General features: G+C 51.8%; 2 protein-coding genes across 2 annotated transcripts in view; both read right to left on the reverse strand.

The window, feature by feature from the left end:
* LOC120393800 (nuclear GTPase SLIP-GC-like) overlaps nt 1–18,878 on the reverse strand; it is a 72,684-nt gene extending 53,806 nt beyond the window's left edge. Inside the window, exons 1-8 of the mRNA XM_039518287.1 lie at nt 18,844–18,878; nt 17,260–17,424; nt 11,207–11,308; nt 7,957–8,062; nt 6,114–6,336; nt 5,188–5,415; nt 2,744–2,971; nt 1,762–1,937 (exon numbers count right to left, since the gene is read on the reverse strand). Coding sequence (XP_039374221.1) covers nt 1,762–1,937; nt 2,744–2,971; nt 5,188–5,415; nt 6,114–6,336; nt 7,957–8,062; nt 11,207–11,308; nt 17,260–17,287 — 1,091 coding nt within the window. The 5' untranslated portion in view covers nt 17,288–17,424; nt 18,844–18,878. The remainder of the gene's footprint in view (nt 1–1,761; nt 1,938–2,743; nt 2,972–5,187; nt 5,416–6,113; nt 6,337–7,956; nt 8,063–11,206; nt 11,309–17,259; nt 17,425–18,843) is intronic.
* Nucleotides 1–24,390, reverse strand: part of LOC120393801 (nuclear GTPase SLIP-GC-like) — a 303,315-nt gene extending 278,925 nt beyond the window's left edge. The window contains exon 1 of the mRNA XM_039518289.1: nt 24,269–24,390. The gene's annotated coding sequence lies outside the window, so the exon portion shown is untranslated. The remainder of the gene's footprint in view (nt 1–24,268) is intronic.
* Between the last annotated feature and the right edge of the window lie 1,029 nt (nt 24,391–25,419).

The raw sequence follows: 25,419 nt of genomic DNA on the forward strand, positions 1-25,419 counted from the left end.
CGGACCGGGCCGGAACCGCTCGGCTGGCACTGAGGCCGGAGCCGCGGGGCCTGACTCCCCGGGCTGGGCCGGGCCGGGCTGGAGCCACTCGGACGGCACCAGGACTGGAGCCGCGGGGCCTGACTCCCCGGGCCGGGCCGGGCCAGAGCTGCTCTGCCGGCACTGGGGCCGGGCTGCGAGGCCGAATCCCGGGCCAGGCCGGAGGCGCTCGGCCGGCACCAGGGCCGGAGCCGCAGGGCCCGACTCCCCAGGCCGGGCCGGAGCCACTCGGCGGGTACCGGGGCCGGAGCCACGGGGCCCGAGCTGGGCCGGGGCCGAGCCGCTCAGCTGGGACCAGCCCGAGCCCGGAAGTGCTTGGCTGGGACCAGGCTGGGGCGCTCGGCTGGGGCCGGGGGAGCCGCTCAGGTGGAGTCGGACTGGGCCACGCACGCCTCCCCCCCCCCCCCGCACCCGGTTTACCTGCCTGCTGCTTGTTTCAGGCTTCCCGCGAACATTCGATTCGCGGGAAGCAGGGGAAGGGGAGGAGGAGGAGGGCAGAGCATTCAGGGGAGAGGGGGAGGTGAGCTGGGGCCGGGGGCCGGGTGGACAGCTGCCCGAGCCTTTGTTAAATTTAAAAGCTTTTTAGAACCGGTTGTCCTGGAACAACCGGTTCTAAAAAGGCTTCTAAATTTAACAACTGGTTCTTGTGAACCGGTGCGAACCGGCTGGAGCTCACCACTGCTTATAGTCCATCCTACCAGCTAGGCCATGGCAGCACAGGCTGTGGCACACACTAGGTGCCAAATACAGCCCCCGGGGAGCCTGGGTGTGTACTCGGGCAGCTAGCCCATGCTGCAGTGGCTTCACTGCTATTGGCACCCAAGCGAGCTAGCTCAGAGCGAGCAGGGGTGTGGCTCCATGTGCTGCAGTCTCACCCCCGAGGGCCGTGCAGACAGCGCCATGGGGGTGCAGTAGCTTGCTGCAGCCTTGGCTTACAGAGCAGGTCTTTTAGCTCAGGCAGTAGAGGCTCATGGGTTTAAATCCTGAGATCTCAGGTTCAGTTCCTGCTGCTGAGCGTCCCGGGGGACAGTGTTACACACACAAATACCTACACTTTCATCCTCTCTAGACCAGAAGTTCTCAAACTGTGCCGGAGGGGGAATGTATTCTGGGGAGGTGCAAGATGCTTTAGGGAAAAAACACCTTACTGCACACATTTTACCCACAGCAATGAACAACTAGCAAAGCTGATTCCTCCAGACATATCAGGAACTAGGATGATGCTGTGCATTTTGGTGGATTTCTGTTCAGCTTGCCTAGCATTATACAAAGTCGTTGCCATCTGTACATTAACCCATTTGCTAGGAAGCAGTGTGCGCATTTAGTTGTAAACATCACAGTTTTGCTTTAGTTCTTATTACAAGGGATCGTTGGGTCTGTCTGAATCAATGCCTCACTGATTTCAATATTTAGTGAGTTGCAGGTTGGTTTATTTTTAATCTCTATATGTACTTGTGTGGGAGGGGGGGCGTAAATTACTACTAGACACAAAGAAGGGGGGCACGATCATATACGTTTGAGAACCACTGGTATTGTTGAGACACTGCAGTCAGAAACCACCAGCCAGAACAAATGGCAGATGCTTCAGAAGCTGATGGGTGAACATGGACTAGGGGGTAGCTAGGAGGAGGGGCTGCAGGAGGAAGACAGGCAGACACACTCTAAATCTCTAAAGGGAAGGACTCTCAGTCCCTGAAGCCCAGGGATAGTCTATTCCACTACCTCAGGTATTCCTTCAGATGCAGCTTATCAGACTTGGTGACCACCAGAGCGATGTCATTGCACATCCCGCCTTGGTAAGCTTTGATGCTCTCTGTCAGCAGCACTTCATGGACTTTGCCCCCCAGAACTCGTTCGATGTCGCTAATAATCCAGATGACTGAACATTTATTAATGCTCTTAAGGAGAAAGAGAGAGAGAGAGAGAGAGAGAGAGAGAGAGAGAGGATTATATCTGGAAGCAACGAGGCAGCCAGGCTCCATCCTGAGACTGGCCGAGCAACCTGGATTTCCCACTGACTGCAATGGCAGTGCAGAGTGCTCAGTCTCTGCAGGATTGAGCCAGCAATTTGCAGACTTGAGCCCCTAGCTCGAGCCCCTCAGCTGTGTGCCACTCAGGACTGTGCTAGCTGGAGGTTCTGAGCTGACCGCTAGGGCTATGCCTACCCAGCAATTAAACACCATGGGGGAGGGAGGGTCCCAGAGCCCAGGCTCCAGCCCAAGCTGGAACATCTACGCAGCAATTTTACAGCCCCAGAGCCCGAGCCTGAGTCAGCTGACAGGGGCCAGCTGCGGGTGTTGAATTGCTGCGTAGACATTCCGTGGGATTGCCCTAGTGCAGAGAAGATAAAGGTCGAGCTGATCAGTGCAGGGTCTGCACTTCTGAGGAAAAGCCTCAGTCTCCTAGTGAAGAGCGGTTAGAGAAAGGTGCTCTGGGGCCTTGATGCTACAGGAATCCAGGAGCAGCAATGGATCCAAGCTGGGAAGCACCGTTAGCTAATATCAGGGTTGCCCCCTCACTGTACAGTGTGGATGCGGTTTCGTTCCGCTAAAGCCTTCCCCAGGCCACAGAGCTCACTGCCCTCTCTAGAGCTTTCCTTCCTTCGTTACACTGGAATAGTAACGTTAGAACCAATGGTTAAATGCTTTCCAGCCAAATAACATATCAGCATTTTCTCCCACACATCACAGGGCTGGTGAGTCACCTCTTTCCACATTTCGTCCCTTTTGCTGTTGTAATCTCCTGTCCCAGGAACATCCATAAATACGACACCTTCCGGAATCATGTCGGACTTCGGAATCGTCACTTCCACGTATTTGATTAGTGGCCACAGTCGCATCTTGGCTTTCTCTTCATCCAGTGCTGGCGCCTCCTCATCCTTGTCACTTTGACACCGCACATAAGGGTCCAGTTTGTCAGAGAGTTCTTTTGCCTGAAACACGATAAATAAATCAAACTCTGCCCCTCCATGGTGATAGGACCTCAAAGTCATCAGTGAACTGTAAAATTAATTGAACCATCTGCCACCTGGGGGTGCTGTGAGACTAAGTTTCATTCCCTACCATTTTAGAGAGGAGGAAACTGAGGGGCCGGGACGAGGAAGAACACTCAGTGAGTCATTGTCTGAGCTGGGAATAGAGCCCAGGAAGTCTAGCCTCTTTCCAATTCTGATAGCGCTTTCACATGAGATAAACAGCACGGTGGAAGCACAGAATCTCCCTCTCTGGTACTGCAGAGGACACATGAGAGAGTCACTGTAGCCCAAGGCCTGATTAACTTTCTCCAGCATCCCCCATAAATCCCTGGGAATGGCTGTGGCTAGGGAACAGGGCAAGGAGGTGGGATGCTGGGGGCAGACGGTTACTGCTGCCTCTGCATGGCTGGCAGTACAGCTGATCAGAAAAGCAGAAATGTTCCCTGTGGTCAGTTCCTCAGGGAAAATCCCCACTTGAATTTTGGGAAGAGAAAGGCAGGAAAACCCTTGAAAATCCCAAAGCCACGATGACATTTTTAAATTGAAACAAAGCAAAACAATTGTTTCAAAGTGATGATTCGTCACAAAGTATTGTTGGTTTGGTTTGATGACCATGATTGGAAAAAATCAGAATATCAGTTACAATTGACATTATCTTGCATAACGTTTAGACTTCAACTAACCCACATTTTCCAACTGGAAATTTATTTGGTGAGGAAATGTTGCTGAGCTCTAGGTGGCAGCACGGGAGCTGCCTTCCTGCCAGGGGTGTGGAGGAGTGGGATGGGGCAGACGGAGTTCATTCCCTCAGTGGGACAGACTGGGGTAATCTCCGTGGGGAATCCCACAATAGATTCATGCAGGAGGGGACAGTTTTGCCCTGAGTTTGGCCTATTCCAAGTTCTCTGGAAAAACCCATCCACAGCCGGCAAAGCTGGTTGTAGCTCAATGTACAGCTGAAAGAGGCAGCTGCTGAATTTAAATGTTACCGCCTTTCCTTAAAGGGGTATGTCTGCACTGCGAAGGGGGGCAGAGGGGTATGATTGCAGCACATGGAGACGTACCCGAGCTGGCTTTGATCTAGGTAGCAGTGAAGCTGCAGTAGCCTGGACATCTGTGCGGGGTGGCTGCCCGAGTAATTAGCCAGGGTTCTGGGTGGGCTTGTACAGCTGCCACAGCTTTACTGCTATTGGTATATGAGCTAACTGGCTCAAAGCTAGCTTGGGTGTGTCTATCACACGGCCGACTGCCGTACTGCCAACTTTAACTCTTTTTGGTGATTTTAAAAACCACCAAATCCTGTTTTTTAGTTTGTCTTTTGACCTTTTAACTCCCCTTTACGCCTTAGTCATTGTGTGTATAATAATTTCAGGGTGAAAAAGTCAGACTTCAGTGTACACCTCTCCCTAGCCACTCATCCTCTCCTCACCCCAAGACAGGGAAATGCCCAGTCACCCATTTCCTGTCACTGTTTGACTCTCTCCCCTCCTACTTTTGTTCCTCTGACAAAAGCATGACTGGCTGGTAAATAGTTGGAGCATCACTGCCCTAATTAGTGCAGCAGGATTCACACTCCCACGCAGAACTTATATAATTGCAACACGTGCAAACAGAACTTATATAATTATTCAGGGTTGATGACTTACATATTGCAAAACTTTAAATTTATAAGCGATGTCACAGGAAAAACGATGAGGGATTGGTTTAGCCATTGGCAAAAGGCAACACTTCCCTGCTTCTCCTCCCCACCTCTCCCCCGCCTTCACTGTCTGAAACTGGGACTGAGCCCAACTGCTCAGACTCCCTCCCCTGGCTCTAGCACCTCCCTCCCCGTCCCGGCCCTTCCCCAGCCTCCTCCTGCTCTGGCCTCACCCTCTCCACCCATCTCCCTGACGTAAGAACGGCCACACTGGGTCAGATCAATGGTCCATCTATCCTACCACCCGGTCTTCAGACAGTAGCCAATGCCAGATGCTTCAGAAGGAGTAAACAGAACAAGGCTCTTTATCTAATGATCCATCTCCTGTCGTCCACTCCCAATTTCTGGCAGTCAGAGGTTTAGAGCATGGGGTTTGTCCCTGACCACCTTAGCTAATAGCCATTGATTGACCTGTTCTTTTCTGTACTCACAACGGTCTTCTGGATTTGGAATTTATGATCACACACTCACTCACCTGCGCTCCCTCGAGGCGAATACATTTTGCGGCAGGGATATTTACTAGTGGCTTTGCCCTCAACAGGTCTTCAGCAAATCTGTTTTCAGCATCTCTCCCATAGAGCGCTCGAAGCTTTTGAACAGCTTCACCTACATCATCCTCGCCCTCCCCTTCCTCCTCCTCTTCTTCCTCCTCTCTGGGTTTCCGCACAAGCTCCACCAGATTCTTCAGTTCCTCCTTCCATTCCTGCCAGTGCAGAGCAGGGCAAACAGGCCATTGTTATCTTGGGCATTTGGGGGCCGGGGCAGGGGCTGGGCAAGGCTGCTACAGAATAATGCAGGAGTTGGGGCTGGATTTGACTAGGGTTGTACAGGCAGCGGTAGTGGATTTCAGCAGCTATGGGGGTGCCTAGAGCTCAGGCTGGGTGGGATTGGTGTAACAGCATTCCAATCAAAGGGACTACAGAGCTATTTTAGTGCCGAGCAGAGGGCAGAGGATGGGAGCTGGGAACTGGCTCAGTGCTGCAGGAGAAGCTGTGGGGAGCTATAGTGCAGACGCAGCACAAGTGGTTCCCTGGCTTCTGCAGCAGACAAACCAGCTGTGGTTCCAGCAGCAGGATTCCCCTCTGGACAACTCCAAGCAAAGCAGGGAGGGAAGTGCTGTTGCTTACACCTGTCTCCTCCTGGTCCATTAAGAGAACCAGCCCCAACCCTGTCCTCAGAGGACACTCATTCCTTCCTGGAGCCCTTGGCAATCATCAGGCAGAGCTGAGGTTTCATACAGGAAGCAGCCAGCAGGGGCCTTCTGGGCCGGGGAGCCAGCTGCCCTCTCCATAAGACAGAGTTACCCTGTGGAGGGGTTGTGGCTGGCTACACACCCTGCAGCAGGAGACTGTCCTAAAGAACACACCCAGGCCCTGTGCCAGGCTGAGGAATTAGACTTGCCTGTAGTGACAGAAGGTGAATTTTTGCCTCGTAGTTTTTGCTCCGGCTGCTGCTGACTTGCACAGTGCATGAGGTGCAGGCTTGGTTCCCCGACACTGGCAGGAAGAACTCCTGCTCGATGATGGCATTGAACAGCGAGCTCTTCCCAGCCCCGGTGCTGCCAAAGAGCCCAATGTAAATGGGGTCCAGAGAAGACTTTTCTTTCAAGGTGAGGAGGCGGTTCCTGAGAAGGAGGAGAGAGGGAGGGAGGGTTAGACAGATTCACGTATTTGGGAAGGGCCAGTAGCTTCCTGCCTCACAAATACAGCCCCACTGGAGGCAATGGAAAGACTCCCCTTCTCCCCAACCCCCAAAATGATTTAGATGAACACTGGATCAGGCTCCGCTATCGTTAAGGTTTGGCTGGATGGACAGACAAGTTTTCCTGCCATAAACCATGAACCAAGACCTAGAGCAGCTACAGCTGGCGAGGGGCTAGGAACCCTGGAATACGCCCCTAGAAGCAGGAGGTCTGTGTCATGGAGTGTATGTACCCCCCACTAGCCATACAGGCACTGCCAGCCACTGCTGATTGGCTGGCTAAGAGCAGCTGGGAGGATAAAAGGGCTGGGAGGCAGAAGGCGGGTGGCTAACAGAGCAGTGAGCAGGCAGGAGACAGGAACTCCTGTCAGCAGACTACTAGAGAGCTGCTCAGGGAGAACATTCCAGCAAGAGGTGAACATGCCAACCAACCGAAGAGCCTGCAGAGGCCCGAGGGAAGGCAGGAAGGAGCTCAGGGTACTCTCAGAATCAGCAAACCCTGACTCTCCTTGTCTGGCTTGAGGGCCCTGAGCTGGAACCCAGTGGAGTGGGTGGGCCTGGGTTCCCCTACCAACCCCCTGACAGGCCTGAGAACAGAGAGGCTTTCCAGGTTCCTGGACACCAGGAGTGGCCTGAGAGCCCTGCTGAGCTGAGGGAGCCAAAGCCATGCCTTCCCCATGTTTGGCTGTGGGGACACCTTTGCACTGAGGCACCACCTTCCGGTCTGACTCAGGTCTGCGTAGTGCAGTACGGACGTGTCAACACGGTTGTGAGTCCTGGGTCCAGCCATCGTAAGCCTGGGTTTACAGTGCCATGTGGATGCACAAGCGCAGGCTTGGAGACACCGACTCTCTAGGCCTGGGTCCCACAGACCCAGGTTTACAATGCAGTGTAGACATACCCCTAATGGCCTTATTCTCGCCATGTCATCCTGTTCAGGGGCAGGGTTCACCCTGGCTGGAAAAGGCAGTGGGGCCCAATCCCAAATTGGGAGCATCCCCAGAGAGCCACGTAAGCCCAGAGAAGCCTGCACAAAGGCCCTGAGCCGCCAGACCAGCTCTTTGCTTCTCCTTGGTTCCTGAGCAGCAACATTCTGTAGAACCTGCACTATTAGGGATGCCTCCCGACCATAATTTCCTCGTGGAGCCCTGAGGGGAGACCCACGTGGGGAAGGTATCTGCAGTGGTGTTCTCTTTTCCAGCAGCTCTACAGGGCTCGGGAATGAACTGTCCCTGCAGCAGGGACAGCCCATAATTGTGTGTGGGGGGGGTCTTATACTTTCCTCTGAAGCAGATGGTGCTGCCTCTGTCAGAGAAAGGACCCTGGTCTAGAGGGACCATGGTCTGATCCAGTTTGTCAATTCCTATGGTGCTATCTAGACACAGGCCTGCACCAGAACCCTGCAGATGCAGGAGTTCAGAGCTTGATCTGCACATTGCGACGTGGGTCTGTCCATGGAGCAGGTAAGCAGAGACTTATGTGAGTATAGGCTGTGGTGTCTCCATCATTAGGCTTTAAGGGAGAAATGGGGCTGCAGACTCACTTGAGATATTTAATCTCGTCCGATATATTATCCTGGGACAGAGAGTGGTCCAGCTTCTCGTACGTAGTGTTCAGAACTTTTCGGATCCTGGATTCCATATTTTCATCTGGAAGGAGGAGACAATTACATGCCAGGAATACACTCAGCTCTCACCAGCTAAGCAGACTTGTGCCAGATCAGTCAAGGAGGGGAGACCTCCAAGGAAAACCCAGGATGCTATAGGAAATGGCAACGGTGATTCAATAGATGGCTCTTCAGCTCTATCAGCCCCATGGTGCTAGGGGTGCTGTGCTACCAGACCAGTGGTTCTCAACCCGCAGCCCACAGGCTGCTTGCAGCCCAGTCAGCCCACAGCTGCAACCCACATGCCATCCTCAGGGCCGTACAGGTAGTATATATATTGTGTGGATGTGACCCACATATTAACATATTGAGAGCTGCATACGTGGCCTTAGGGTGACCAGATAGCGAGGGTGAAAAATCAGAACAGGGAGTGGGGGGTAATTGGCACCTGTATAAGACAAAGCCCCAAATATTGGGCCTGTCCTGATTTTATAGGGACATCTGGTCACCCTATGCGGCCCACAATAGTAAGTAGATTTCAGAACCGCTGTGCTAGAGGTTATTTCAGATGAGCTTTAAGAGTGAGGCCCTGTGGCCAGATTCCACTTGGTGCACCCATTGCATGTAGGGTGGTGGCCAGAGTGGAATTCCCTGGTGCAGAGGACCTGAGCATAATATCTCAGGAATAATGTCACTATCTTGAAAATTTGTGCCCTTAAGGTCTTGGAATGAAAGTGAGTCACTAGAGAACATATGTCTCAGTGGATGCCCAGTCAAGTGGGAGGGAGTTATCACTCCTCCCTGGCTAGCCAATCATGTCGTGCATTGCTTAATTGTCTGCCTTGCTCCAACTCAGAAAAGTCAATGGAAAACCATTAAAGACAAACTATAAACCTCCCAACCACTTGGAAGGGGAAAGGAACAATACAGCAAGGAAGCAGCAAAGAATCCTGTGGCACCTTATAGACTAACAGACGTTTTGCAGCATGAGCTTTCGTGGGTGAATACCCACTTCTTGGATGCAAGTAGTGGAAATTTCCAGGGCAGGTTTATATATGCAAGCAAGAAGCAAGCTAGAGATGCTTCTTGCTTGCATATAAACCTGCCCTGAAATTTCCACTACTGCATCCAGAATGGGTATTCACCCACGAAAGCTCATGCTGCAAAACGTCTGTTAATCTATAAGGTGCCACAGGATTCTTTGCTGCTTCTACAGAACCAGACTAACACGGCTACCCCTCTGATACTTTACAGCAAGGAAGGAATGGCCCTGCCTGTGAATAAAGACAAAAGAGTGATTCAGTAGATCATAGGATGAGTGGGGGTGGTTCATGGAAGACTTGGTCCTGGCTACTTGGGACAAGCAAGTGATGCAAAAGACTGAATTTTGTGGTGAGACTCTACTCTATTAGCTAGGCAAGGTAACTATTAGTAAGTGTAGACCCTAGTTCATGTTTTATGATTTTGTTTTATATGAAACCATTTGTTTCCATCACTCACACTTGTTTCCAGTTGAATCTCTAGTCTTTCTTTAACTAATTCCCTTTTGTTTCACTATGATTAGGGCCCTACCAAATTCACGACCATTAAAAATGCGTCACGGATCATGAAATCTGGTCTCCCCACTTGAAATCTGTTTTTCTGTGTGCTTTTACCCTGTACTATACAGATTTCATGGGGGAGACCAGCGTTTCTCAAATTGGAGGTCCTGACCCAAAAGGGAGTTGCAGGGGGGTCACAATGTTATATTAGAGGGGTTGTGGTATTGCCACCCTTACTACTTTGCTGCCTTCAGAGCTGGGCAGCCGGAGAGTGGCAGCTGTTGGCCGGGCACCCAGTTCTGAAAGCAGCGCCCCGCAAGCAAGAGTGCAGAAGTAAGGGTGATAATCATAGAATCATAGAATATCAGGGTTGGAAGGGACCTCAGGAGGTATCTATTCCAACCCCCCGCTCAAAGCAGGACCAATCCCCAACTAAATCATCGCAGCCAGGGCTTTGCCAAGCCTGACCTTAAAAACCTCTAAGGAAGGAGATTCCACCACCTCCCTAGGTAACCCATTCCAGTGCTTCACCACTGTGAGTGAAAAAGTTTTTCCTAATATCCAACCTAAACCTTCCTCACTGCAACTTGAGACCATTACTCCTTGTTCTGTCATCTGCTACCACTGAGAACAGTCTAGATCCATCCTCTTTGGAACCCCCTTTCAGATAGTTGAAAGCAGCTATCATACCATACCATACCATACCACCCTTACTTCGGCCTTCAGAGCTGGGTGGCCAGAGAGTGATGGCTACTGACTGAGGGCCCAACTCTTCAGGCAGCAGTGCAGATGTAAGAGTGGCAATACCATACCAAACCATGCTATTTTTACTTATGCGCTGCTGCTAGCAGCAACTCTGCCTTCAGAGCTGGGCTCCCGGCCAGCAGCTGCCACTCTCCAGCTTCCCAGCTCTGAAGGCAGCGCTGCCACCAGCAGCAGCAGCAGCGCAGAAGTAAGGGCAGCAGTATCACAATACAGTACCCCCTACAATAACCTTAACTTAAATAGCTGAACTCATGACATTTATGATTTTTAAAATCCTATGACTGTGAAATTGACCAAAATGGTCCGTGAATTTGGAAGGGCCCTAACTATGATTGAACTCAAGAGCTGTGCGTGGTACAGGAGCGGTGGGCTAAGGTAAAACTGGGATACATTGTTCCTTTGGGAACAGAGGATCTGGGATTTCTGTGGGTATCCAGTGACCAGTGGGACACTTCGAAGGCACACAGGGGCTGGCATGTGACTATTGTCAGCCTGCAGGGCAAAGGCAGGGCTGGTGTAGCCCAGAGGAGAGTGCTTGAGTGGCTGGCAGGCTGGTCGTATTATAGTGCTAACGCCCAGCTGGCACAAGACTCCCTCACACTGGAAGCAGGTGGCAACATGGTGGCTCATAGCCCTGTGTGCCCTGAGAAGCTGCGGCCCTGATCCTCCCCTGCTGCAAGTGCCACAGAGCAGCCACATGAACATGGGCTGGCACAGCCTTGCACCCTATCCCTGGGGCGGGAAAGCGGCTTCTGTACCCTCAACCACAGCCAGGGCTGGGTCCAATTTTGCCCTCTCCCCAAAGCCCTGTGTATTTCAGGCACATCCCGGGCACAGCTCCCCAGTATCAGCAGGGACTGGGGGCAGTTTTTCATACTTACAGGTTTTCAGCAACTCTTGCTCTTTCGGTGCGAATGCTCGATACATGTCCAAACTCCTCTTTTTCTTGGCAGGTGATTCATTTATATCTTCCCCCTCAGCACCTTTTCAGATTAAAAGGGCCCTTCTCGTTAGTGTGATTGCGCTAGAGATGGACACCAGCTACACGGCTCACTAATAAAGGACCTGAGGTTCAGTACAGATGGCATGCGGAGACACTGACCCATTTACTGATATAAACCCAGCATTGTTATTTGCATTACAGTACTGCTGGAGGCTGAGACCTTGCTAGGGGCTGTTCATACACTAAGACCTGAGTGCACTTATTCATGCCTTTGTCACCTCTCGGCTGGGCTACAAAAATGCAATAAACCTGGGCCTGAAACATTCAGCATTTAGGAAACTCCAACTAATATAAAACATGGCAGTGCATTGCCTCAACTATGCACGCTACCACGAGCTCATAACTCCTGTTCTCTGCTCCCTAAATTAGCTTTCTGTAGAATCATAGGGCTGGTCCACACTAAGAAGCGGGGTCGAACTAGGGTACGCAAATTCAGCTACGTGAATAGTGTAGCTGAATTCAAAGTACCCTAGTTCGAACTACTCACCCGTCCAGACGCCGCGGAATCGAAGTCCGCGGCTCCAAGGTCGACTCTGCCACCACCGTTTGCAGTGGTGGAGTACCGGAGTCGACCGCGGCGCTTCCGGAGTTCAAACTATCGCGTCCACATTAGACGTAATAGTTCGAACTCCGAGAAGTCGAACTCACCGCGTCGACCCGGCTGGTAAGTGTAGACTAGCCCATAGAAGATTAGGTTTGGAAGAGACCTCAAGAGGTTATCTAATTCAATCCCCTACTCAAAGCAGGACCAACTTCAACTAAATCATCCCAACTAGAGTTTTGTCAAGCCGGGCCTTAAATACTTCTAAGGATGGAGATTCCACCACCTCCCCAGGTAACCCATTCCAGTGCTTCACCACACTCCTAGTGAAATAGTGTTTCCTAATATCCAGTCTAAACCTCCTCCATTGCAACTTGAGACCATTACTCCTTGTTCTGTCATCTGCAACCACTGAGAACAGCCGAGCTCCATCCTCTTTGGAACCCGCCTTCAAGTAATTGAAGGCTGCTATCAAATCCCCGCTCACTCTTCTCTTCTGCAGACTAAACAAGCCCAGTTCCCTCAGTCTGTCCTCGTAAGTCATGTGCCCCAGCTCCCTGATCATTTTTGTTGCTCTCCGCTGGACTCTCTCCAATTTGTCCACATCCTTTCCGTAGTGGGGGGCCCAAAACTGGATGCAATACTTCAGATATGGCCTAACCAGTGCCAAATAGAGGGGAATAATCACTTCCCTCGATCTGCTGGCAGTGCTCCTACTAATGCAGCCCAATATGCCGTTAGCCTTCTTGGCAACAAGGGCACACTGCTGACTCATAGCCAGCTTCTCGTCCATTGTAATTCTCAGGTCCATTTCTGCAGAATTGCTGCTTAGCCAGTCGGTCCCCATGCTGTAGCAGTGTATGGGATTCTTCTGTCCTAAGTGCAGGACTCTGCACTTGTCCTGGTTGAACCTCATCAGATTTCTTTTGGTCCAATCCTCCAATTTGTCTATGTCACTCTGGACCCTATTCCTACCCTCCAGCATATCTACCACCTTCCCCCCAGCTTAGTGTCATCCGCAAACTTGCTGAGGGTGCAATTAATCCCATCATCCAGATCATTAATGAAGACGTTGAACAAAACCAGCCCTATGACAGAACCCTGGAGGTCTCTGCTTGATACCGGCTACCAACTAGACATCCAGCCATTGATCCTGTTGAGCCCGACGATCTAGCCAGCTTTCTATCCACCTTATAGTCCATTCATCCAATCCATACTTTTTTAACTTGCTGGCAAGAATACTGTGGGAGACCATATCAAAAGCTTTGCTAAAGTCAAGATATATCACATCCACCTCTTTCCCCATATCCACAGAGTCAGTTATCTCATCATAGAAGGCAACCAGGTTGGTCAGGCATGACTTGCCCTTGGTGAATCCAAGTTGACTGTTCCTGATCATCTTCCTCTCCTCCAAGTGCTTCAAAATGGATTCCTCAGGGACCTGCTTCAGGAATTTTCCAGGGACTGAGGTGAGGCTGACCAGTCTGTAGTTCCCCGGATTCTCCTTCTGCCCTTTTTTAAAGAAGGGCACTATATTTGCCTTTTCCCAATCGTCTGGGACCTTCCCTGATCGCCACGAGTTTTCAAAGACAATGGCCAATGGCTCTGCAATCACACCAGCCAACTCCCTCAGCACCCTCGGATGCATTGCATCCAGCTCAATGGACTTGTGCATGAAGCCCTGTCAAGTTTAAGGTCTTGGTCCTTATTTTGAAGACACTCGATGGCCTGGTCCCAGGATACCTAACGGACTCTCTAAAGCTCTGTGATGAAGACCGTGGTCTATAACTTCACTCCTCTGGCCCAATGAAACTCTCAACTCTACGAGCAAACCTCGTCTGTGCAGCAGACTGAACTTTCCCTGGGGTGCTCCGGGACTGTGAAACGCACTCGCCCAAGAACTGAAGACCATCACAAACCTCACCACTTACTGGTTCATGTGCAAAGTGACTTTCTCTGACCTTGCCTTCTCTGTAGCATTAGGTATATTTAACAAATGATAAAGTGCTTAACTCTCCTTACAGTTAGAAAGCTTTCCTAATATCTAACCTAAATCAGGGGTGGCTCCAGGCACCAGCACAACAAGCATGTGCCTGGGGCGGCGAGCTGCAGGGGGTGGGCGGCCTGCCGGTCACTGTCAGGGTGGCATTCAGGCTGCCTTTAGCTGTGTACCTGCTGGAGCTCTGCAGGTCCCGTGGTTCTGGCATCAATTTGGCGGCGGGTACGCTGAAGCCACGGGACTGCAGATCACCCACAGAAATGCCGCCGAATGCGCGTGATCATGGACCGCCAGCAGGCAAGCCACCAAAGGCAGCCTAACTGCCATGCTTGGGGCGGCAAAAAACATAGAGCCGCCTCTGACCTAAATCTCCCTTTCTGCAGATTAAGCCATTTCCTTTTTGTCCTACCTTCAGTGGATATAGAGAATGATTGCTCACCCTTCTCTTTGTAACAGCCCTGAACATATTTGGAGACTTATCGGGTTCCCCCTCAGGCTTCTTTTCTCAAGACTAAATAGGCCCAGTTTTTTAGCCTTTCCTCACTGGTCAGATTTTCTAACCCTTGGATCAGTTTTATTTCTCTCCTCTGGACTCTCCAATTTGCTAACATCTTTCAGAACTGGACACAAGACTCCATCTGAGGCCTCACCAGTGCAGGGCCGCCCAGAGGATTCCGGGGGCCCGGGGTCTTCGGCGGCAGGGGGCCCCTGCTTTGGCGGTAAGTCGGCGGCGGGGGGTCCTTCCGTTCCGGGACCCACCGCCAAAGTGCCCCAAAGACCCACGGCGGGGACCCGCTGCCAAAGTGCAGCCCCCACCGCGGGTCTTCGGGGCACTTCGGCGGCGGGTCCCGGAACGGAAGGACCCCCGCGCCGCCGAATTACCGCCGAAGACCCGGCTGCACTCCGGCGGCAGGTCCCGCTTCGGCGGTAATTCGGCAGCGGGGAGGGATCCTTCTGTCCCGGAGAGGAAGGACCCCCACCAGCAAAGACCGGGAGTGAAGAAGCTCCGGGGCCCGGGCCCCGCGAGAGTTTTCCGGGGCCCCCGGAGTGAGTGAAGGACCCTGAAAAACTCTCATGGGGGCCCCTGCTGGGCCCAGGGCCTGGGGCAAATTGCCCCACTTGCCCCCCCCCGCCCTCTGGGCGGCCCTGCACCAGTGCTGGGCAGAGAGGGACAGTTACCTCCTGTGTCTTACTTACAACTCTCCTGTTAATGCTCCCCAGAATGATATTAGCCTTTTTCACAACTGCATCACACTGTTGACTCATATTCAGTTTGTGATCCACTATAACACTGAGCTTTTTCAGCAGTACCACTGCCTAACTGGTGATGCCCAGTGATGAGCTGCCAAAATTTTAACAACTGGTTCCCTATAAAAAGTTCTGATTTAAGGGGGGGGGGGCAGGCGGAGACATACTTGTGGGGCCGGGGATCCCTGCAGGTCCTGGGGCAAATTGCCCCACTTGTCCCCCCAGCAGCCCTAGAGCTTGCAGCCCCCTCCCCCCTTACCTTGCTGGCAGCTCAAAGCAACTCCAGAGCTCAGCTGAGCTGCCCACGCTGCAGCTGGGGGGAAGCGGGGGAAGGGCCGGGGGAGCTTCAGTCTCCCCAGCTGGGAATCCTGGGAGCAACAGGATGGTCCGGCCCATGGACCGGAGTTCTTTGCCCACCCCCTGGCCCTTTAACAACCGGTTCTCCATGGAGGTCTAATTTTAGCAACCGGTTCTTGGGAACCTGTGGGAACCTGCTCCAGCTCACCACTGGTGATGCCCCATTTTGGAGTTGTGCATTTCACTGTTTTCTTTCTAAGTGAAGTCCTTTGCAGTTGTCTTTATTGAATTTCATCCTGTTGAATTCAGACCAATTTTCCAAGTTTGTTATGTCAAGTTTTACTAAGAAACGGGGTTGAAAACAAGTTCAGATGTCAGGGGCAAAGTCCTCAGCTAACTCGGCAGAGCTCTGCTGTCTTCAGTGCAGCCACACCAATTTGTACCGGCTGAGGAGCTAGCCCAGATCGTAAGCAGGTTTCAACCTTGATTTGACTTTAGCAGCTCAGCCCTTGCTCGGTGCAAAGCCTAAGACTGACAGACACAGGACACTTTCTTGTTTTCCCCCTACTGGGCTTAGAGGTTTTGCACTGGCACCCATCACTGTGGTATCTCAGCACCTCCCAGCTTAACTAGATTGACATGGCCTGGTCCCTACACGGCAATTAAAGGCTAGCAGCTGGCCTGGGTCAGCTGACCCAGGCTGCAGGGCTGTAAATTTCCTGTGTAGACATTTGGGCTTGAGCTGGAGCCTGAGCTCTGGCACCCCGTGAGGGGGAGGGTCCCTGAGCCCAAGCCCAAGCCTGAAACATCTACTCAGCAATTTTTGGCCCCTCAGCCCTAGTCAGCTGACCTGGGCCGGGCCTTTTATTCCAGTGTAGCTGGATTTTTCTCAACACTTCCAGCTTTCCCCTCTGGGCTCCGGCCAAGCAGGGAAAATCTCCTATTTCAGAGTTCTAAGCAAGTGAGAGCTTACGGTTAACACTGAGATCCTAGGCCAGATCTCCCACTGGTGTAAATCAGTGTATGCCAAGCTACACCAGCTGGAGATCAGTTCCTCTACATGAGTGGTCACCAACTGGTAGAATGCGATCAATTGGTCGATCGTCGGGCCTCTGACAGTCTATCTCAGGATGAGTTAGGGTTGTCATCCCTCCCAGTTTCGCTGGGAGTCTCCTAGAAACGGGCTTGATCTCATGGAGGTTACTGCAGCCAGTCCGGGAGAATTTTGGCCACTAAAAGTCCGGCGGCGCAGTGGGGCTAAGGCAGGCTCCCTGCCTGCCCTGGCCCCGTGCTGATCCTGGAAGCAACCGGCATGTCCCTGTGGCCCCTGGGGGAGGGCAGGGGGGTCTCCGCATGCTGCTCCCGCCCCAGCGCCAGCTCCGCAGCTCCCATTGGCTGGGAACAGGGAACTGTGGCCAATGGGAGCTGCGTGGGTGGTGCCTTCAGGGAGGGGCAGCTGGCAGAGCCACATGCCTACCCCCAGGGGCCGCAGGGATGTGACGGCCGGTTCCGGGAGCGGCATGGGGTAGGGTCAGGCAGGTAGCCTGACTTAGCCCCACTGCATCACCTACTTCGAACCCCTCGGCCTGAGCCCAGAGCACACACCCCTTCCCACACCCCAACCCTCTGCCCCAGCTTGGTAAAAGTGAGTGAGGGTAGGGGAGAGCGAGTGACGGAGGGAGGGGGGATGGAATGAGTGGGGTGGAACCTCAGGGAAAGGGCAGAGTAGATCCTGGGTTGCACGTAAATTCAAAAAGTGATCTTGTGCTTAGAAAGGTTGGAGACCAGTGTTCTGCATGTAACAATGTTCACGGTAAGAGTATGGTTTCAGAGTATATCATCTTACCTGAGCATTCAGGTTTTTTGTGTGACATTCTAGCAGAACAGTTCCAAGGTTACTACCGAGTTCCAGCTGACACTGGGTTGTTAGTGCTTTTCAAAACCAGGATGCATTCAGATTTGAAGAAGATTGAGGATGACACTGCAAGGTGTAATTATCACAAGAGCTGCCCTAGGGGAAAAAAGGTAATAATTGGAGATATACCAATCTCCTAGAACTGGAAGGGACCTTTCAAGGTCATCAAGTCCAGTCCCCTGCCTTCACTAGCAGAACCAATTTTTGCCCCAGACCCCTAAGTGGCCCCCTCAAGGATTGAACTCACAAGCCTGGGTTTAGCAGGCTAATGCTCAAACCACTGAGCTCTCCCTCCCCTGCTTAAAATGAGGGTTATGTTCTTAACTGATCTGTTTTGTGTTTAATCATCTGTGTCATTATCTTGCGGCATTTACACCTTCCGCAGCTCCACAGCGATTTTCTTATTACGTGGGATACTCAGACCGTATCCACATTGGGAATTTGCACCAACTCCGGCCAGCACTGCCTCCTAGGTGCAGACACACAAACCCGCTATTTGCACTGGTGCCGTTGATCCCCTGCTGGAAAGCAGGCTGTTACATCTTTGCTGGTATCAATCATCTCAAGTCTTCCACAAAGGGGTTCAGGTACAAAACAAACTGGGGTAACTATCTGCACCTAGCTAGCTACAACATGGGCTAAGCTGCACCAGTGAAAGTCATGGCTTCGGATGACGTCTCCCATTTACACCAGGGCTTTGCACTGGGGCAGCTACCCAACAGCTGGAATTGGAGCAAACCCCCAACACGGACAAAGCCTGGCACTTTTATGAGAGTTTGTAACCAGCTCTGATGCAGTTAATACTCGGCAGCAGGCCAGGCACTCCCATACCACAAGGAAGGATCCTCCCTACACACTTGGACCCCACCTTCCCTCTGCTATGGAATCCTAAACTGTACTATACGGTTCAGCGCTGCTTGGCACGGTATGTGTGTGACATTCCCCTCTGATGTTATGACATTCGATCTCCGGAGCACTGAATGGTAACTGGTGTTGGTGAAAAAACAATTTTAATTAACCTGTTTTAATTAATGTAATTAATTAGAACTGCTAGGTCACTCCAATCCTTGACTCTGGGAGCCATCCATACCCTGCTCTGCTCTGAGAACCCCCACTCCTGGGCTGTTCACACACAGCCTCCAGCATGTAAGCTACTCCTTGTATTGTACAACCGAACGACACTAGCCACTATCTCTGGTCCCAGACACAACCCTGGGACGTTCCATCTTACAGCGTCCAGTTATGCCTGCTGGAAGCTTATATGAGTTCATCAATTTAACAAAAACATTGATATGTACCAGGCTTGTTATCCCAAGGGGAGTCTCTGACACACTTCAAACCAAATGCACTGCTTCAGGTAGAATAAACAAACAAATTTATTAACTATAAAGATTGATTTAAGTGATTATAAGTCAAAGCATAACAAATCAGATTTGGTCATATGAAATAAAAGCAAACACATTCTAAGCTGATCTTAACACTTTCAGTGCCCTTACAAATTTAAATGCTTCTCACCACAGGCTGGCTGGTTTCTCTTCAGCCGGGCTCTCCCCTTTGATCAGCACTTCAGTCGCTCGGTGTGGTGTCTGTAGGTGTAGGTGGAAGAGAGAGAAGAGCTGGCAAACGTCTCTTCCTTTTATCGAGTCCTTTCCTCACCCTTGGCTTTGCCCCTCCCTTCGGAGTCAGGTGAGCATTACTGAGTTTCTCCAAGGAAGGCTGAGCAATTCCCCTGGTGTAGCCTCAAGCAGGTGAGTCATTGCATTGTAGCTGCCTTGCTGGACAATGGCTGTTGGTGAGTTGTTTGACTCCCCGCTCGAGTGTTGGTTACTTTCCTTGCTGTTGCCTCTGGGGAGCTAATATCTGGCTGATTCCCCCAACTTACAGCTTGTTTTAGTGACAACCATACTACACAATTCTCATAACTTAATATGCATTAATGATATACATATATGGATAGAGAAATGACTTTCACCAGATCGTAACCTTTCCCCTGATACCTTACAAGGCATGCTTTATACGCAAGATCCCGATTATATGAAAATGAGGAATATGGGGGTTATAGCACGCTCAGGTACAGAATGTCACAATGTGACATACCTTATCTAAGCTGGTAACAGCTATAGCCAGCAGTGCACTAAGGCAGGGGTCACCAACCTTTTTGGCACCAGGGACCGGTTTCGTAGAAAAAAAAATTCCGCGGACCAGTGGGATGGTTTTGGGACGATTCAAGCGCATTACATTTATTTTTGTACTTTTATTTCTATTATTATTGTAATATATAATGAAATAATTATACAACTCACCATAATGCAGAATTAGTGGGAGCCCTGAGCTTGTTTTCCTGCAACTAGACGGTCCCATCTGGGGGTGATGGGAGACAGTGACACCCGAAGTGTGTTGCTTATGTCCAGTCTACTCCGTAATCTCGTTTTGGTTGCTGTCACTGCAGAAAACCCTGCTTCACAAAGATAGGATGTTGAAAATGGAAGTAAGCTTTTCAGTGCTTTTGTGGAAATCTCAGGATATTCCACCTTGACTTTAATCCAGAACGTATGGAGATTTGAAGTCGTCTCAAACATACTTTTAAGGCCACCGTCATTTGTGATCTCAAGCAGTTGATCCTCTTCTAGCACCGATAAAGTCGATTCACCTGGCTTATTCACAAATGGGTCGCGGATCCATTCCTTCCCAGTTCGGGGGTCTTTTGTGGTTGGGAAGTAATGCTCAAACTCTTTTGAAAGTTGAGATAGGTGATCATGCACCAGCTGGGAAAAAGAAGGCCCTGGCTCAGTCTCTTTCAAAATCTCTGCTAATGTTTGAAACATGTCAAAAATCCCAATGTTCACTCGTCGCCCCCATAATTCTAGTTTGGCTTTGAATGCAGCCACTTTATCAGCCGACTTGAACACAGTTGTCGTTCTCCCCTGAAGTGACAGATTGAGTTCGTTGAGCAAGTTGAATATGTCACACAAGTAAGCAAGTTTTATGACCCATTCTGTGTCACTGAAATGTGCTGCCCATGGTGACTGTTTTTCTAAAAGAAATCTCTGGAGCGGCTCTCGTAACTCAAAAACTCTGGCCAGTGATCTACCTTTAGAAAGCCATCTCACTTCTGTGTATAAGAGAAGACGTGTGTGCTCTGCGTCCATCTCCTCACAGAGCTGCGCGAACAGACGTGAGTTAAGGGCATGTACTTTAATGTGGTTGATAATTTTAATCACATCCTGCAAAACTTTGTTAAGTTCAGATGACATTTTTCGGCTAGCTAGCATTTCTCTATGGATGACACAGTGCGTAGACTCACATTCAGAAGCGACCTCCTTGACCCGAGTAGTGAAACCAGAAAGCCGTCCAGTCATGGCAGCTGCTCCGTCCGTGCATATAGAGACACAAAATGACCAATTCAGTTTTCCTGACATGTAATCATTCAAAGTCTTGAATAGTTCTGCAGCTGTGGTGTTGGTTGGCAACAAAAGTGCACATAACATATCCTCATGCACATCCTCCTGAAAAATATATCGCACAAAAACAAGCATTGTTGCCTTGTTGTCAACATCGGTAGACTCGTCAACCTGGATTGCGTACCACGGTGACTCATTCACCCTCTCTAACAATTGTGCCTCAATGTCCTCTGCTATTTCATCAATTCGTCTACTTATGGTGCTAGCCGAAAGAGGAACATGTGCCACCTTTTGAACTGCAGCCTCTCCTAAAAGTTCACGACAAATGTCCTTAGCAGCAGGCAGGATCAACTCTTCACCAATAGTAAAGGGCTTCTTAGCTTTAGCAATGCGGTTAGCCACTAAGAATGATGCTTTCAGTGCAGACACATTTGCTGAAGTGGTGGCCTTCAGTAATTGCTTCTGTTCTTCGTGTTCACGTTTTTTTCTTTTGAAAAACTCCAAAGGCTTGTCTTTTAATGCAGGGTGCTTGGTCTCCATGTGGCGAAGCAGTTTTGAAGGTTTCATGGCTTCGTTGGATAGCCGGTCGCCACATATTATACAAAGCGGGCATGGAGAATGAGAGTCACCTGTTGCAATGAACCCGTAATTTAAGTAGGACTCTTGGTATTTTCTTTTAAATGCAGCTTTCTTTTTGTTGGCCATCTTAGAGTCTTCTGCTGTCTCATCATTGGGTCTTTCCCCCTTTTCAAAGAAGCTTTGCAGCGACATTTGTTTTTTACTCATTTTGGCGAGGGTTAGCTTGTGGGCTTACCGAAACTGTGCGGGAAAGAGGCACGGACGGAAGTGGTAAATAAAATAATGGGCGGGCCACGTGCGGACTAATATAAGTGTCGGATTCATGCAGGGGAAGGGGGGGTCTCCCTTGGTAGGGTTGGGAAGGATATTGCTCTTCTCATGTGATCCTTCCCCCCGGTGGCGAATTTTAAATGAAGCTCCCCTCCCCTGACATGAATCTCCCTCTGGCACTGAAATTACATGTAGACTATAATTTGGCATTTGAGAAGTGAAAGGGACGGTAGCCCTAATGGAAAAGCTCACAACGTGGCTCTCCTGCAAGCCTCAAACTGCTGAATGAGCTTTAGGGTAGGGAAGGCTGTGCCTCCCAAACAGCCTGGCCCTGCCCCCTATCTGACCCCCTGACTGCCCGCCCCCCTCAGAATCCCCGACCCATCCTGCTCCTTGTCCCCTCACCCAGGGCCGGCTCCAGGCACCAGCCTACCAAGCAGGTGCTTGGGGCGGCGCCTTGGGAGGGGGCGGCGATCTCGGCAGGGGTTAGGGCCGCCGGCCGCGCCGCTCGGGGGGGTGGGGAGGACCAGAGACTGGGGCGGGCCGCGCCGCTGGGGGGGACGGGGGCGGGGGCTCGGGCCGGGCCGCTGGGGGGGATGGGGGCTCGGGCCGGGCCACTCGGGCGGTGGGGGCTCGGGCCGCGCCGCTGGGAGGGGCGGGGCTAGGCGGCACTCCGCGCCACTGGGGCTCGGGCCGCGGGCCGGGGCTTGGGGGCTAGGGCGGTGCTGCGCCGCTCGGGGGGCGGGGGCTGGGGGCCGCGGACCCCGCCCCTGGGGGGGCGGGGGCTCGGGCTGCACTCCGCGCCGTTGGGGGGCGGCGCTCTTCTTTTCTGCCTGGAGCGGCAGAAATCCTAGAGCCGGCCCTGCCCTCACCATCCCCCAGAGACCCCCACCATCCTGGGACCCCACCCCTGCTCCCTGTCCCCTGACTGCCCCAACCCCTATTCCCCCCGCCCTGCTGAGTCCTGACAGACCCCGAACACCCACAATCCAACCCCATTCCCTGCCCCCTGACCGCTCCCCCAACCTCCGCCCCCTCTCTGTGCCCTGACTGTCCCCAGGACTCCCTGCCCCTTAGCCAACCCCCCAGGCTCCAGCCTCTTACCCCCGGCTCCCTCCTCACGCGCAGCCTCAGCGCCTCGGCTGAACAGCCGCAGCGTGTCTCCGGCGGCGCCTGAGCTCCGTCCCGCTCAGAGCCGCGTGGTGAGGGGGCGGGGCTGGGATCTCCACGCCGAGCGGAGGCAGCTGAGCTCAGCCCGGAGCTCCCAGCCCCGCCCCCTCACCACGCGGCTCTGAGCGGGGCGGGGCTCAGGGGCCCGCCGGAGACAGATGCGGCGCTGCCGGAGGCGCGCCGCTTTCGCGGCCCGGTTCCTAACAGGCCGCGGACCGGTACCGGTCCGCGGCCCGGGGGTTGGGGACCCCTGCACTAAGGTATCTTACGGTCTTGGAGGACACATGTCTGGCATCTCTGTCTATAAAGGAAGCTCTGTAGCCAGACGGTATCTGGTACAAGAGCCTGACCTACTACGAGCAGCCCTGCAACCTTCTGTGTACAAGAAATACATGACATGAGCCTACACTAAAAAATTAGGTTGGCTTAACTACATCTGCCAGGGATATGAAAAATCCACACCCCTGAGTGGCATTGTTAAGCGATCTAAGCCTTCATGTAGACAGAACTAGGCTGAAGGAAGGATTCCTCTGTTGACCTACCTACCATCTTTCAGGGGGTGGATTACGTACACTGATGGGAGAACCCCTTAGGTCAGCATAGGTAGTGTCTCTGCTGAAAGGCTACAGCGCTGCAGCTGTGCTGCTGTAGGATTTTAAGTGTAGATAAGCCCAGTGTCAGAGGCAAAGGCAAGGTGGGTGAAGTAAAATCTTTTATTGGAACCTGGTGAGACAGACAATCTTTCGATCTTACACAGAGCTCTTCTTAGAACACAAAACGAAGGAAAGCAGCAATAAAGGTTGCAAACAGAAATAAACAAACAAGAAGCAACATTGGCAGGAGGATCTCATGAACATGCTTTTCTTCAATGCCCCAGCAAACTTCAGCTTTGAAAAACCTAGAGAGTGGACAGACTGAAAGCAGCATTTTGGAAGATGTTGCTGCAGACCTTCAGGCATCATCTTCACTTGATGCTGTAGGGAAGCATAGCTTTAAATCCCTTCCCTTTACTGAAGACAAGCCCTAAGGTGACTGACAGAATTCTGGCACAGAGAACTGTGGTTTATGGAAGGGCGGGTGTTCACCAGAGATGTCAACAACCAGGAGAATCTGCAGAATCATTCATAAGCGCTTTGCATGCACTGACAGAAAACTGTGACTTTGGAACTGCAAAACATGAAAATATTAGGGCTAGTGTGGTTATTGCCTGCCAGATAAGTTTCTCTCAGTAACTACAGTTAAAGACAGACTTAAACCTTCACACAGTTGCCCAAACAGCAAAGGCCTCTGAACCTGAGCAGCAAAACAAACTTCACAAACCTGAAAAACCAGAAACGAGCTTAGAAACTGTAAACAGACTCAGGGAGAGCTTCATTTGTGCTGCGGCTACCCAGAGCCAAGCCCCCTGGGGAGCTTCCTCCTCAGGCCTGGGGCCCAGCCCTCAGGTGCCACCTCTTCACACTGGGCCCGGCCCGCCCGGGCGCCTCCTCCTCAGGCCGGGACCCAGCCCCTCCTGGCACCTGCTTATCGCACCAGGGCCCGGCCCCCTGAGGCGCCTCCTCCTCAGGCCGGGGCTCTTCAGTCATACTGTAGCTCTGCATCTATTGTTGTTTGGCCCCTCAGGCCGTCACCCATATTTGACCCGCCCCCCCTTCCACCTTCTGAGGGGCTGGGCCACCTGCCACTCATTCATCTCATGCAGACCCTGCAGGTTGACTGGCCAATCACTCTGCCGCTCAATTGCAAGACCTGCCCCTTATTGGCTCCCCAGCCTGGGACCCCAGCGTGGTTCCCACTTCTCCTGGTTGCTGATTAGCTGCCTTTTCGGGTGTGCTGAGCCTCTCTCCTCCCATAGGGTGGGAAGGGGGGGACAGTGCTGGCCAATCAGGGCTGCCATGGGGGGCAGGGCTGGACTCTGGGGTTAAAACTGAGGTTCCAGATGCATGAGTGCAGCTCTCGCTGGGAGGGGAAGATTTCCTGGATGGAGGGAAACAGGAGGATGGATTTCCTGTTGTGCGGGGGGGGGGGGGAAGAGCCCTTTTGGGGGGAGGGGAAGCCACTGAGAGGGACAGGTAGACACTGGGGGAAGGGGACTGTGTATAGGAGGAGATCTCGGGAAGATGTGAATGGGGAGGGGAAACAATATTATCATTAATGCCTGAGCCCCAGCACCTCTTCATTTACAAATCAAGCACTAGGCCCTGCATGACAGCTAAAGTCATCATCATAGAACCCCTGGGGCAAGGAGAGTTTAGTCCCAGGAAAACTACAAAGCCTTTTAGGCTAAATGCACAAGATGTGGAAAAATTCATTGTCCAAGGGATGCATGTCCAGCTAACGACACAGGATGTAATAAATGCACGAAATGCAGACATTTTGCAGCTGTTTGCCATACTAAGGCAGTCATGAAGCTGACTATGATTACCGACAGTCAAGAGCCATTGTTTCTGGGATCTGACATGTGTGATGACACAGAGCCAGCCTGGAAAGTGAAACTGAATATTCACAGAAAGACTATTGACTTTAAAACTGACTCAGGAGCAGCTGTGACAGTCATATTTGAATGGGCTTACAATCACCTTCAGTCCCTCCCAGAGTTGAAGTCACGTAACTAGTCCTGGAGGTATTCTGAACTATATGGATCAATTAACCATAGAAACACTTACAAAGA

This window comes from Mauremys reevesii, unplaced genomic scaffold (genome assembly GCF_016161935.1).
Source record: "Mauremys reevesii isolate NIE-2019 unplaced genomic scaffold, ASM1616193v1 Contig31, whole genome shotgun sequence".
NCBI classification, from domain to species: Eukaryota; Metazoa; Chordata; order Testudines; family Geoemydidae; genus Mauremys; species Mauremys reevesii.